The sequence below is a fragment of the Lissotriton vulgaris genome, chromosome 9, assembly GCF_964263255.1.
Source record: "Lissotriton vulgaris chromosome 9, aLisVul1.2, whole genome shotgun sequence".
Lineage (NCBI taxonomy): Eukaryota > Metazoa > Chordata > Amphibia > Caudata > Salamandridae > Lissotriton > Lissotriton vulgaris.
Window position 1 is genome coordinate 29,094,357 of NC_141697.1, and position 13,480 is coordinate 29,107,836.

The 13,480-nt window shown below is 47.4% G+C and overlaps 1 protein-coding gene across 10 annotated transcripts in view; it reads left to right on the plus strand.

Moving 5' to 3' along the window:
- The window catches only part of HECTD1 (HECT domain E3 ubiquitin protein ligase 1), a 665,243-nt gene that overhangs the window by 298,474 nt on the left and 353,289 nt on the right, over positions 1 to 13,480 (plus strand). For all 10 annotated transcript variants that reach the window (XM_086936975.1, XM_086936976.1, XM_086936967.1 and 7 more), the window contains exons 16-17: positions 6,065 to 6,199; positions 6,881 to 7,027. In XM_086936975.1, coding sequence (XP_086793101.1) covers positions 6,065 to 6,199; positions 6,881 to 7,027 — 282 coding nt within the window. The remainder of the gene's footprint in view (positions 1 to 6,064; positions 6,200 to 6,880; positions 7,028 to 13,480) is intronic.

Below are 13,480 nucleotides of genomic sequence, written 5' to 3' on the forward strand. Positions count from 1 at the left end.
GACAAGTATTTGTTTGTCTGCCAAGCACGAAAAAGGTACAATAACTTGTTAACCCATAATTGTGAGCATCTGGGCTCTGAAGGAAGTGCCAAACTAATACCTCTCAACAACTTACATACCAAAGGATGTTCGGCCACCAGAGCACCTTGGATGGGAACATGACCTGCAGAGATGGCTGACCTGTAAGAATTGACAGTAATCCCTGAGATGCCTAGAAAGTCAGGAAATTCATGTCGTGAACCACTTCGCACCCCATGGAATCCTGATCGTTCTGAAGGTACTAACCAACCTATGCGGACCTGTTCTGCTTGTTTGTGGTGTCTGCCCAGGCCGCTGCCAGTATTCTCTGTCTCCTGTAAAAGGCCAGGGAGTCTCCAGTGTTGCTGAATTCCGCCAGGCCTTGAGGGGCATGCAACCTTGAATTCGGTGTGATTTCCCCAGTGACCCAGAAGGATATCAGGGGGTAGGAGGAGGAGAGAATCCCATGTAAGTTTCAGAACTAGAAACCACACTTGAGTCCTTTATTAGGGCGTGATCAAAACCACTGTTGACTTCTGTCTGTGCATCTGTGCTGAGAGGCGCATGATCTTGGCAAATAGCAGGAAGGCATAACCTGTCCCTTGGCATCAATCCTGGAGGAAAGCATTCGTCGCTGCTTCCAGAGGATCTGACTTCCAACTGAAATACTTTTGATGATCGGGCCTGAAGCGAAGAGATCCACCAAGAACGGTCCGCAAAGAGCATGCTGCTTCTCGAAAATTGGGGATTAAGCTGCCACAGATTTATGTCCGACTATGCTCTAGAGCACCAATCCGCAATCACGTTGGGCACCCGGGTATGATACTCCACCGTCACTGAGACACTGTGGTCTAGGCAGAAGGTCCAAACGCCTTTGATTGGACCTGCTAGTGTCTTGGATTTGGTACCCCCAAGATGTTTATGGGGCGAACTGCTGACGCGTTGTCCATCTTGAGGAGAATACTTCAGTTGACCTTGTCATATGTCCAACACTTTATTGCAAACAATCCCGCCATTAGCTCCAAACAATTTGTGTGGAGTTGTTGCTCATATGGGGACCATTTTCCTCCTGTAAAAGAGTCCCCGCAGAGAGCACCCCACCCTGACTTGCTTGCATCCGATTCTATCACTATATATAGATCTGAACCGAGTATGGCCTGCCTGTTCCACGTCTCCATGTGGTCCAACCACCATCTCATCTCCACCTTCACCTCTTCTGTCAGGGGAACTTGCTCGAATACTGCAGACCCTTTCTTAGATTGAATACCTTGAGGTGTTGGAGGGCTCTGTAATAGAGAGGCCCAGGAAAATCGCTTGGCTAGAGGACAGAAGACCTACCAACCTGGTAACCTGCCTGAGATGTGGACTTAGCCAACGTCCTCTTCAACTCCCTGCGAATTTTGGATACCTTCGAGAGGGTAGGCTTTAGGTCTTTTGGACTGAGTCTATGACAAACCCAAGGAAGGTTGTCTGCTTGACCTGAGTCAAAAGGGACCTTTTCTCGTTGATTACGAATCCCAAACTCTGCAGTGGGTCCACAGCTGTCTGGAGCTGCTCTGTCAAGTGTGATAGGCACTGGTCCAAAAGGAGGAGTTCGTCGAGGTAAATTATGAGGCAAAAATCTCGAGCACTTAGGGATTCCGTTACCGGTTTGAGGACCTTGGTGAAGCACCAAGGAGCTGAGGAAAGTCCGAATGGGAGTGATGTGAACTTGTATACCAGAACCCACCTTCTGAACTGTAGAAACTTGCGGGGAGGGGAAAAATAGGTACCACCATATAGGTATCCTTCAGGTCCAAATGTACTATCCAGTCGTCGTGACGAAGTAGATTGTGCAGCAGGTGGATACCCTCCATTTTGAAATGGCGGTAAACCAGCCATTTATTGAACTCCTTTAGGTTGATGACCGGACGCTGCCTCCCATCAGCCTTGTCCACCAAGAATAAATTGGTCAGGAATCCCTGTGAGTGAAGGGAGGATTGGTATATTGCTCCTGTGTGCAGTAGATTTTACACCTCCTGGTCTATCAGAGTGGCCTGATCTTCTACAAAAACCAGCATACGAGTGCGGCATTCTTCAACCGGGCTCCCGTAAATTTTTTATATAAAAAACTTTGAAGGTCTATAGGACCCATGCATCTGAAGTAATTTTCACCCAATTATGAGCGAACAGCACCAGTCTGCTGCCCACCTTTCGATGGAGGGAAAGGCAAACTCCAATCTGTTTGGGCTTAGAACGACCCTATGGAGGTGCTTTTGGAACCTCGACGTCGGCGACCTCGCCTTGTTTGTCTGGAAGAACTCTCCCTGTCTGGGTTGGGATTTCTAGAATTCTCTAGGAGGGCTTTGGGTGTAAAAGTAGACAGCTGAGCGCCCTCTGCCAGGGCTGGCCCTAACAAAAATTCTAGGATGAAAGATCTTCTCAATAGAAGCTTGGTCGTGTTCGGGGAGGTGAACATAGCAACAAATGTGCCCAACTCCTTAATGAATGGCTCTCCAAAGAGCCCACCTTGTGTCAAAACGCCTGCTTCTGAGGAAGCTGGATCCTTCAGTTTGGGGGTCGACCTTTAGGAGAAGGGAACAATGTCTCTGTCGATTGGACGCAGTTTGCATTTACTAGAAACACTATGGCGCGCTGCTCCCACCCTGAAACGGACTCAGGAGAAAGCAGTGTATTGGAGGTCTTGGCCTCTTCAGCCAGATGCAGTATTTTAGTGATTGGTCCACAGAGATCCAAAAGCGTATCCTGGTAGGACTTCCAGGATCTATCTATTCCTTTCTTTGGGTCCCTAATATATTTTGCATTTTTCCCTAAGGTACACCCTGACTTCCTTTTCTATGGGTTTCCTAAGGCGCCCTGCGACAAACTTAGATACCTTACTGGAAGGGGCCACTCTGCTGAGTGGGGACGCAAAAGGTAATCCGGGACTAGCATGTCAGAGGAGTCCTATGCATCATTGAACGGCTCGGTTGGAACTGGTACTAATGAAGGGTACCAGGGCTGGAGGGACCGGCCTCGTCATTGGACTAGTCATGGGAATAGTCTTCTTCATCCAGGCAGTTGAAGAGTTTGGACGGCCATATCCCCCAAAATGTCAGCGTTACGGGGCGGGATTGGAGCCAAAAAGCCTTTTTAAGGCGTTCAAATGCAGTCAAATCAATGCCAGGATTCGCTTTGCACTTGGGCGCACGCTTGAGGGGGTGTCTCCTTATTAGAGTGAGTATCAGAGTAGGCATGGGCCATTTCCTCGGTCATTTTGCTCGCTCGCAGTCGCCAACTTGACGTTGAGGACCGCGAGCAAGCAAAAAATGGCTGCTACGCTAGTTTGCACTGTGCTAAGTGCAATTCACTTAGCACGAAGTAGTGCAAAGTTAACAAAATACGCGAGCGTAGCGTAGTACTTCGCCCAGGGTTAGTGAGGACATGGGTATTAAGGCTTCTGAGCGCCTCGGGCACATGCTCCACAGGGACGCACACTTCTCAGATGATGGCAGCGCGTCCCTCGTGGAGCAATGAGTCCCACACACGTTTCAATAGCCCCAACCACTAATGGAGCCATGAATAGTGCTCCCCTGGCCTGAACACAGCTGCGGCAAAGTCCCGTAAGGCAGCTATACACAAAAAGGCAAGCAGAAAACGATTAAAAACACTGCAAAACCAGAAAAGAACTGGAAAAAAGGGTGACTTAACTGCTGGCGAGCAAGAAAAGGAAAAGGATATTACCCAGAGGACTCCTATCTCTGTGGACTTCCTCGACTGTTGATTGGTACATCCCTGTTAACCCTTTCTCTGTGCATCATGGGAAAGATAGTTTTTTGATGTAATAGTTAAATACTGCTGGAAAGCAAAATAAAGAAAGTAGAGCATAATCCTCGCCTCCGGTCCTGACCTAGAATTTAGATTGAAATAAGACTTCCAGGTCAGTGTTTGGGATGGAGGGTTGGGAGTGAAACAAACAATGAAATAGTTACTGCAGGTTAGGTTTATTATATTTTATGGTTCATGGAGTGAGTGCTGACTAAGGTGCCAATTTTCTTGGGCAACTGTGCTACATAACTAGAATTGTTGCTTATTTTGGTCTTTCTATGAATTAAGCACATTTGGATGTCTCCTGTTTGAGCACAAAATGAGTATATATTTTTGCATGCATAGGAGTTTGCACAGTTCCCTGCATCATCTTGTAGTGACACGATAGAACACGAAACCGGCCTTAGCACCTCAAAAAATTGTCCCAAATTTATGGATCGTGAAACATTTGCTTAGTATCTGGAACCTGTTCTCAGAGATATTAGAACAATAAATGGGTAACGCTTTAAGGACCACTCACATCTGTCAAAACTCTGGAAAGACCATTACGGCTGTGAAAACCATTAACAGTAAAAGCATCGGTTTTTTAAGACCCCCCCCCCCCCCCTTTCTGCACAGGCCCCTAGGACATTCATTTTAATTTACAGCCTCATGGGTTATGCAACAGCTGCGTCCTTTAAATGTAAATGTACAGGAATGCGCAAATCACCGAGCGGTTTCTAAGCGCTTGCTTAGGGAACCCATCCTGGTATTCCCCTGTGAGATAACCCCGGCAGGGTATCCGCAAGGTGAAAGCCAGGCATCCCGCCGCGAGGGGCCGTTGTGGAGATTAAGCAAGCTATTGCCCAGAGTCGCAGAGTGTGAACCCGTGAGTCGAGTAGGCACTGGAGCGAGAATTGTCGAGTCCATGGACATTTTAGGACTCGAGACCTCGCCGAGCCGGGAATTGAACCCTGGTCCCGAGCTGACCTCTGCTTCCAGGTCTGCCTCCTCTAACCAGTGAGCCACACTTCTCCACTTAAAGGCCTTTGTTGCTTTTTTATGCTAGCTCCCCATCGGTCAGATCATTTTGTGAGCATGTGCATACCTGTATTTATTTTCAGTGATTGACCCAATGAATTATAATTGGCAATCAGTAATTCAGATTTTTTTCTCTTTTTTAAAATGTTTGTTGGCCATTAGTTGGTGCTGATGTCACCTTCGGACTGATTTTTTCTGAGTCTTATTGTGTTTCTGTGTTTATCTAGTTAAAGGTTTCCCCAGTGAAAGACGCTGTAAGCACTTGCCTTCTGGGGGATAGTCATCGTGTGACTTGGCATAACAGGCTCTTCAGTTTTGCCATTTACATGTTGTGGTCTGTGTGACTTGTGTTTCTATTGTAGTTGATCCGTCATATTGCTGCTACAATCAGATTTAGCAGACTGTAAGTCTGTGGAAAGTGGCTTGGCCTAATCCTGCACAATTGGTATAATGTGCACATCGCATACACAAAACATACTCTGTAAATAGCGTATCATGAGCTCAGTGCAACCAGACACAGACTGTAAACAATGCTGCAATAGCAACCTCAAAGAGAAGATAACTATATCATCTTGCTTTATTTTTTCAGTAACGATTTTTGAATCTTTCTCCAAAAAGTATGAAACAAAAGCTAGACACCATGCAGTGTTCTATAATATCAAATAAGTGTGGTGAAAAACATGGACAACATGATTATAAGTCTAGCAGAGTGCAAGAAAGTTATCATTGCTAACTTGACAACAGTATTCACAGAGCAATTAATGGTTGGATTGTGGTACTCCAGAACCAAAGAACACAAGAACCAACTTCCATTAGACCTTGTCCAGAGCTACCTTCAATAAAGGATAGGCTGACAGATGTACCACCTGAACACAGGTGCAAGAAGAAGGTTCACCTGGAGCTGAGTAAGCTCACATAAATAGATCCCAATCCTAAGAGCAAGGCAAAAGTGGAAAGTTAGAATTGGAGTAGGGATTTATTTTTTTACCAGACAAAAGCACAGCAAATTCTGCCTTGATTGATTTGATGTTTTGATCTCCGAGGGTCAATGATTTCAATCACCATGAAGGGTGCGGATGAGTAATTGAATAGGAAGTGTCTTGTGTTCAGGTAAATTGTATGTTTTGCCCAGATTGTAGGGCTCATCAGCCTAGTGTGCCTTAAAAGACCTCCCTGTATGCTGTATCCTGACTTGTTAATATCTTTCTCTTACACGTAGGTTCGCGCCACAGCGAGAGACTTATACGATGATCACTTTAAGGCAGTCGAGAGCATGCCTCGGGGTGTGGTGGTGACGTTAAGGAATATTGCGACTCAGCTGGAGTCAGCTTGGGAACTGCACACCAACCGGCAGGTGAGTATTCTGGGGACTGGAAGTGTTGGAGCATGGATCTCCAAACCACTGCTGTCCTACAGATTGGGGCGGTATTCGATGATATGTAGGCCACTCCTGCGGACAAACTCCCAGAGATGTTTTCATTTTAGCCTCTGTGCCACTCGGGGTGCTCTACTCTTGTTGTTCTACCACAGTTGGAACGCTGTGTTCCAAGGGGAGTTGCATTGCATTTGGCCCTTTCAGAATTATGCTGCTTCCTTTATCACCTGCTGCATCATTGACCATCTCGCAACATGTTCTTGGAATTTTCCCATCTCCTCCCCCAAACTTGACTTGCTGTGAACTCCTTTACAACGTCCCTTTTAGATCCTGCGAGTTTTGCTTCCTTGAACGCAGAGTTCAGTGGGTTTCTGTTGAGCGGTCTAAAAGGGCCGCCTTCACTTTGTATGTAGGCCGTGTTTTTTCCCCTATCTCTTGTGATTGAAGCCGACTGGTTGCTTAGCTCGAGCTACATAGTCCTTTCCTGTAACTCTACTTAAACTCTTATTTGGATGTCAGTCAGGAATGGCCGCTTTGTCCACTTCTTGCTCTGGTAACTCTACATTTCTGTCCTTTGAGCAATATTGGGAGCATTGCCTACATTTAGCTTTGGTGTGGATTGCTTTCCTGCATCGAGTTTTAAAACTTCTCATTTTACAGATCATCGAAGGAGAAAACACCTGGAGGGACCTGATGAAGACTGCTTTGGAGAATCTGATTGTGTTGTTGAAGGATGAAAATACGATTTCCCCCTATGAAATGTGTAGCAGCGGGCTGGTGCAGGCCCTCCTCACTGCTTTAAATAACGTAAGTGTTCAGTGTAGCCGGTGCCGAGTGAGCACTGTGGTGCAAGTAGTGTGGTGTAGGCCCTCTTTGCAGCATAAAATGTGTGTTAGTCTGGCTGGAGTTACATAGGGAGTTCCATGGCACTCAACATTGTAGCCCTCCACGCTATGTAAATAACATAAGTCTTCAGCGTGGCTTGGGTACAGTGAGGCAGCAAGTTTATGCAGGACCTCCACACTATGTTAAACAAGAGAAGTGGGGCTTGGGGTGGCACAGAGTGCTGTGGCGCAGCAGCATAGAAAAGCACCTCATATGCACGGTTTTAAACCATGGAGGGGCACATCATGGCAAGAATGGCGTAGAGCATAACATGGTGCTGCAGCAGGCTGGCTTAGGCTGCCCTCTAGATTTTAAACAACTTGACTACACCGTGGCTCACTCAGTTCGACATCCAAGCAGGTTGCTGGTGCTGACATCATTTGTATTTATAAAAAAACAATGGTACCTGTGGAAAAGATGAAGCAGTAACAATGGTACTTCTGATAATAGTAATCGTTAGGCACAATGGCAATAGTTTAGTGAGGAGATGTACAACCAAAAAAGAGAAAAGAGAATTCGAACAACCCAAGGAATAAAATGCAATATTCTTTTGTATAGAAAATTGAAGTAAAAATAGAAAGGAGGTGTAAGGTGTCCCAAGTGAAATTACAACCTATATATACAAGTGACAAGTTGTGGCATGCATTAATGTTCCAAGACAACAACAAGCATTTGCAATGCAATAGGTCTCGTATTAGGAAAGTTTGAGCTATTGTATTGTAAATGCCAAATCTTTTATTTGTGTTGGTTTTGAAAATAGCGAAATTAATAGCTGTGTCATTTACAATGCCAATGGTTTTAACTTTCGCAAATGTGACACCTATAGTATTTGTAATGCAATATGTGTTGTATTTACGTGACTTAAATGTATTGATATTACAAATAACAATGGCTTTTAATTTTTTAAAAATAATACTTACATAAAAGTTATTGTAATTTATAATGGCAATAGCTTTAACTTTTGTAAATAACATTTGTGAAGATTATGTTCAGTGTATTTTATTGTAACGAAAATCCAATAACAGAAGTGAAATATTAACATCTTTTTGTGACATTTGTAATAAAGCTTGAAACATTGTGAGAACCTATTTAAACCAGTTGTTGTTGAATGGTTGCACAGATTGATGCTGTGGTGCCCCTGAGTGATGTTGTGGTGCCCCTGAGTGATTCTGTGGTGATGCGATAGAGTGAGGGCGATAGATGGAGTGAGGGCGATAGATGGAGTGAGGGCGATAGATGGAGTGAGGGCGATAGATGGAGTGAGGGCGATAGATGGAGTGAGGGCGATAGATGGAGTGAGGGCGATAGATGGAGTGAGGGCGATAGATGGAGTGAGGGCGATAGATGGAGTGAGGGCGATAGATGGAGTGAGGGCGATAGATGGAGTGAGGGCCGATAAATGGAGTGAGGGCCGATAGATGGAGTGATGGCCGATAGATGGAGTGATGGCCGACAGATGGAGTGATGGCCGACAGATGGAGTGATGGCCGACAGATGGAGTGATGGCCGACAGATGGAGTGATGGCCGACAGATGGAGTGATGGCCGACAGATGGAGTGATGGCCGACAGATGGAGTGATGGCCGACAGATGGAGTGATGGCCGACAGATGGAGTGATGGCCGACAGATGGAGTGATGGCCGACAGATGGAGTGATGGCCGACAGATGGAGTGATGGCCGACAGATGGAGTGATGGCCGACAGATGGAGTGATGGCGGACAGATGGAGTGAGGGCCGACAGATGGAGTGAGGGCCGACAGATGGAGTGAGGGCCGACAGATGGAGTGAGGGCCGACAGATGGAGTGAGGGCCGACAGATGGAGTGAGGGCCGACAGATGGAGTGAGGGCCGACAGATGGAGTGAGGGCCGACAGATGGAGTGAGGGCCGACAGATGGAGTGAGGGCCGACAGATGGAGTGAGGGCCGACAGATGGAGTGAGGGCCGACAGATGGAGTGAGGGCCGACAGATGGAGGGAGGGGCGACAGATGGAGGGAGGGGCGACAGATGGAGGGAGGGGCGACAGATGGAGGGAGGGGCGACAGATGGAGGGAGGGCCGACAGATGGAGGGAGGGCCGACAGATGGAGGGAGGGCCGACAGATGGAGGGAGGGCCGACAGATGGAGGGATAGAGGGAGGGCCATGGATAGAGGGATAGAGGGAGGGCCATGGATAGAGGGATAGAGGGAGGGCCATGGATAGAGGGATAGAGGGATAGAGGGAGGGCCATGGATAGAGGGATAGAGGGAGGGCCATGGATAGATCCATAGATAGATAGATGGTTGTGTGGTGGTGTGTTTGTGTGGGGGGTGCATGGGGGTGGGGTGTGGGTGTGTGGGTTCTGTGAGTGTGTGTGGGGGTTCTGTGGGTGTGGGGGGTTCTGTGTGTGTGGGGGGTTGTGTGTGCCAGGGGGTTGTGTGTGTGGGGGGGGTTGTGTGTGTGTGTGTAGGGTTGTCTGTGTAGTTGTGTGTGGGGTTATGTGTGTGGGGTTGTGTGTGTGTGGGGGGGGTTGTGTGTGGGTGTGGGGGGGGTTGTGTATGTGGGTGCATATGGGGGGGTTGTGTGTGGGGGGTTGTGTGTGTGTGGGGGGGTTGTGTGTGTGGGTGTGGGTGTGTGTGGGGGGTTGTGTGGGTGTGCGTGTGGGGGGGGGTTTGGTGGTTGTGTGTGTATGGTTGTGTGTATGAGGGGGGGTTGTGTGTGGAAGGGTTGTGTGTGGGGGGTTGTGTGTGTGGGGAGCTGTGTGTGTGGGGGGTTGTGTGTGTGGGGGGTTGTGTGTGTGGGGGGTTGTGTGGGGGGGGAGTTGTGTGTGGGGGGTTGTGTGTGTGTGGGGGGTTGTGTGTGTGGGGGGATGTGTGTGTCGGGGTTGGGTGGGGGTTGGGTGTGGGGGGTTGTGTGTGTAGGGGGTTGCGTGTGTGGGGGTGTGTGTGGGGTTGTGTGTGGTTGAGTGTGGTTGAGTGTGCTTGTGTGTGTGTGTGGTTGTGTGTGGGGGGTTGTGTGTGTGGGGGGTTGTGTGTGTGGGGGGTTGTGTGTGTGAGGTTGTGTGTGTGTGAGGTTGTGTGTGTGTGAGGTTGTGTGTGTGTGTGAGGTTGTGTGTGTGTGTGTGAGGTTGTGTGTGTGTGTGTGAGGTTGTGTGTGTGGGGGGGGTTGTGTGTGGGGGGTTGTGTGGGGAAGTTGTGTGTGGGGGGATTGTGTGTGTGGAGTTGGGTGTGGGGGGGTGTGTGTGTGGGGGGGGAGTGGGGGTGAGGGGTTGTGTATGTGGGGGGCTGTGTGTGTGGTTGGTTTTGTGGGTGTGGGGTTGTGTGTCGAGTTGTGTGTGTGGCGGGTTGTGTGTGTGGGGGTGGTGTGGGGGTGTTGTGTGTGGCGGGTTGTGTGTGGATAGGGTTGTGTGGGAGGTTGTGTGGGGGTGTTGTGTGGGGGGTCTGGGTGTGTGTGGGGGGTTGTGTGTGGGGGGTTGTGCGTGCGTGTGTGGGGGTTGTATGTGTGGTGTGTGTGTGTGTGGGGGGGTTGTGTGGGGCGTGTGGGTACGAACACACAAGTACTCTATAACTAGCACATTGACCCATTGCCAGGGAGCGCAGAATGGTAGATGTGCGGTCAGTGGAATCACACTTTAAAACAAAGAAAAAAATAAAACGGCAGTTGTGCTCTAGTAGGACTAGTGCACAAGTGTTGTCAGTGGAATCAAACTGAAAAGAAAGAGAAGGAAAGAGAGACTTGGAGATAAACAAGCAGGAAGCAGAGCCAGACAATGTATTTTACCTGTGTATTATGGAGTGAATGTATGTGGTACCAGTAATGAGGTTAAGAGACCACCAGAAAGAAATGTACTCTCTACAAGCATATGAATTAGATCTTATTTCAAGTTTTGGGCGAAGGGGCTCTGGCATGGAATAAACATCACACAGTTGCTGTAACACATCATGCAGTATAGCCTACAACTTAGGTCTGACAACCAGCAGCTTCATAAGCAGAATACTTCAATAATAGTTACATGAACCCACACATTAAACTTGCCAGAGCATAATAAAAACAGAACTATACTTTAATGTAAATTGTTCTATGCAACTTGCATCCAAGCGACAGCCAAACTTCGAATCTAAAATCACAAACTATCCACTGAAGAGGCATGGATGTCTGAAAAGTCTTGAATAAAGATAAATAAAAGACCTCCATGACAAGATGTTTCAAACTGCAGCAACACCAGGCAAGGGCATCTGCGCTTTATAAATCCTGATTGATTTGATTGATTAACAGGAGTCTAACTGCCTCCAAAGTCTTCTAAGTAATTTTTGGCACCAGAGTGCTGTGTGCATGGGAAAGTGAACACTTTGGAGGTCGCTGCTAGAAATACCACTGGGAGAAACGTAATAATGGGCTGCACTGTTTCCAATGAGAAGGCAAACAATGTCACGCCAATAGAGAAACAGGCCATCTACCCTTGTGATGGAGGCAGAGAGTGCAGGCAGGCCCCACCAGAGATCACATGCACTCAATAGCTGATTATGCAAAGGGCTGTTTGGGGGGACCGCCGTGAAGCCGGACAGGCCAGTTAAAAGTACCGAATGTGACCAGGATAAGCACAGCATGGATTTTTTAAACAAATTGCTGCATGATTTATAAAACGTCACTCTAGTACAGCCTGTTGCTGGATGCAAGGTTGGAAATGGATACTCGATAGCAAACAGTTTTGGCAACGATAAGCCAGGGCTGTTAGTGACTGCGGGGAGACACAGAAAGAACAAGGGGTTGGCAGTCTGGAAAGAGGCACAGAGATAGAGACCATTACATGTAGAAAGTAAAAGAGAAAATAAATTGTTAAAGGCAGACAGAGAAGCAAATGCAGGGTTGAAACAGGGAGAAAGGCAGGTGAAAAGCTTCTGGGCGATTAGACAAAAGAGGAGATTAGAAAAGAAAAGAAAGTGGGAAAATTCTAGGGGTAGAGTGGGTAGAGAAACACATAGGTGTAGGAGAAAGAGAAAAGAAAATAGCAGAGGTGAGGCTGGTGACTTGGATATACATAGAAAGAGAACGATAGACAGGAGGGAATAAAGTGGAAGGAAGAAATGAGGGTTGATAGCAGAAAACCACAGAAGTGAAGCTAGTGGGAGAGAAAAGGAGAGAGGTGAGAAAGGCTCAATAGACAAGACAAGCCGCAAAGGGGGGGGGGGGGCGGGAGGCGGGGAGCGGATCCCTTTGAAGTAGCTCATGGCCTCGCGGCCGTGATAAGGGAAAGCAATTAGGGGGGAGGTGGGAGGGAGGCTGATGGCTTTGTGTGAAGCAGGCAGGTGGCTCGGGAAGCAAATGGAGAGCGCGTGCACGGACACACATGCACTCGGCAAAATCCGCCTTTTAGCTTTCTGGTTTAACGGTAATATGTCTCTCTACAAGACCTAAAAAAACTACCTTCCAGTCAGTATACATTAATTATTCACATTGTTTTTCTGATATATAATATAATATATACCCTGGTTCCTTGCGAGTAAGGTGACCCTTGTTTCTCTAGAACACCATCTAGCATAAATTACAGCATATTTTGGATGGGCAGGTGCATACCATGATGCTTCAGCATGTTGGGGTAGTCCTTCCTCACTGCCTTGAAAAATATAACTGGACAGCATGACTGAGAGCCTGGTGATTACCATGGTGCAGTGCCAAACTAGTGCAGTCCCTCCTCACAGAGAGATAAGAGAGTACAGTGTAGCTATTCAATGCCTTAAATATTGTAAACTTGTAGCATAGCAGGGGCATAGTGAGGACTGCAGTGCAGCTGCAGGAGGATGCTGAGCCTCCCTTCTGAGCTTGGCAGATGGGAGAGCGAGTACTACAGGTAGTATCTGTCTGCTGCAACCAGTCTCACTTCTTTCAGTAGTAGCTGAACTATGAGGTCAACAGATACTAAAATGTCTCTTCCGCACCTCTCATTACCAGAGTGTGTGTGTGTGTGTGTGTGTGTGTGTGTTTTCATGTTACTATTTCCACACTTGGCTCTCTCAGGTGAGGGAAAACTAGCAGTCCGATATAGAATCACACTCAGTAAACTTAATGTACATTAAGGGCTACAAGAATAACAAGACTTTCACTCGCAGAGTAGTTGAGCTGATAATGTACTCCTAAAAGTAGTATAACTGTGATAGATCTCTCCTAGGCTTTGGGTAGAGCTTGTTCACTAGAGGATGTTTTTTACTCTGATCATTTTTACTATAATTCTTTTCTGCCTGCCCCATCAACGGAGATAAGTTTGCTTTCGTCTTCTGGACGCATGCCTTTGTTCTTTGGATGGTCTGTGGCTGAAGTGAGGTTATTTGGGCTCGCCATGTTGGCTGAATGGGCAGAAAGGATCCCAATAAAAAGGTCGAAACCCACAGCTGAAACGC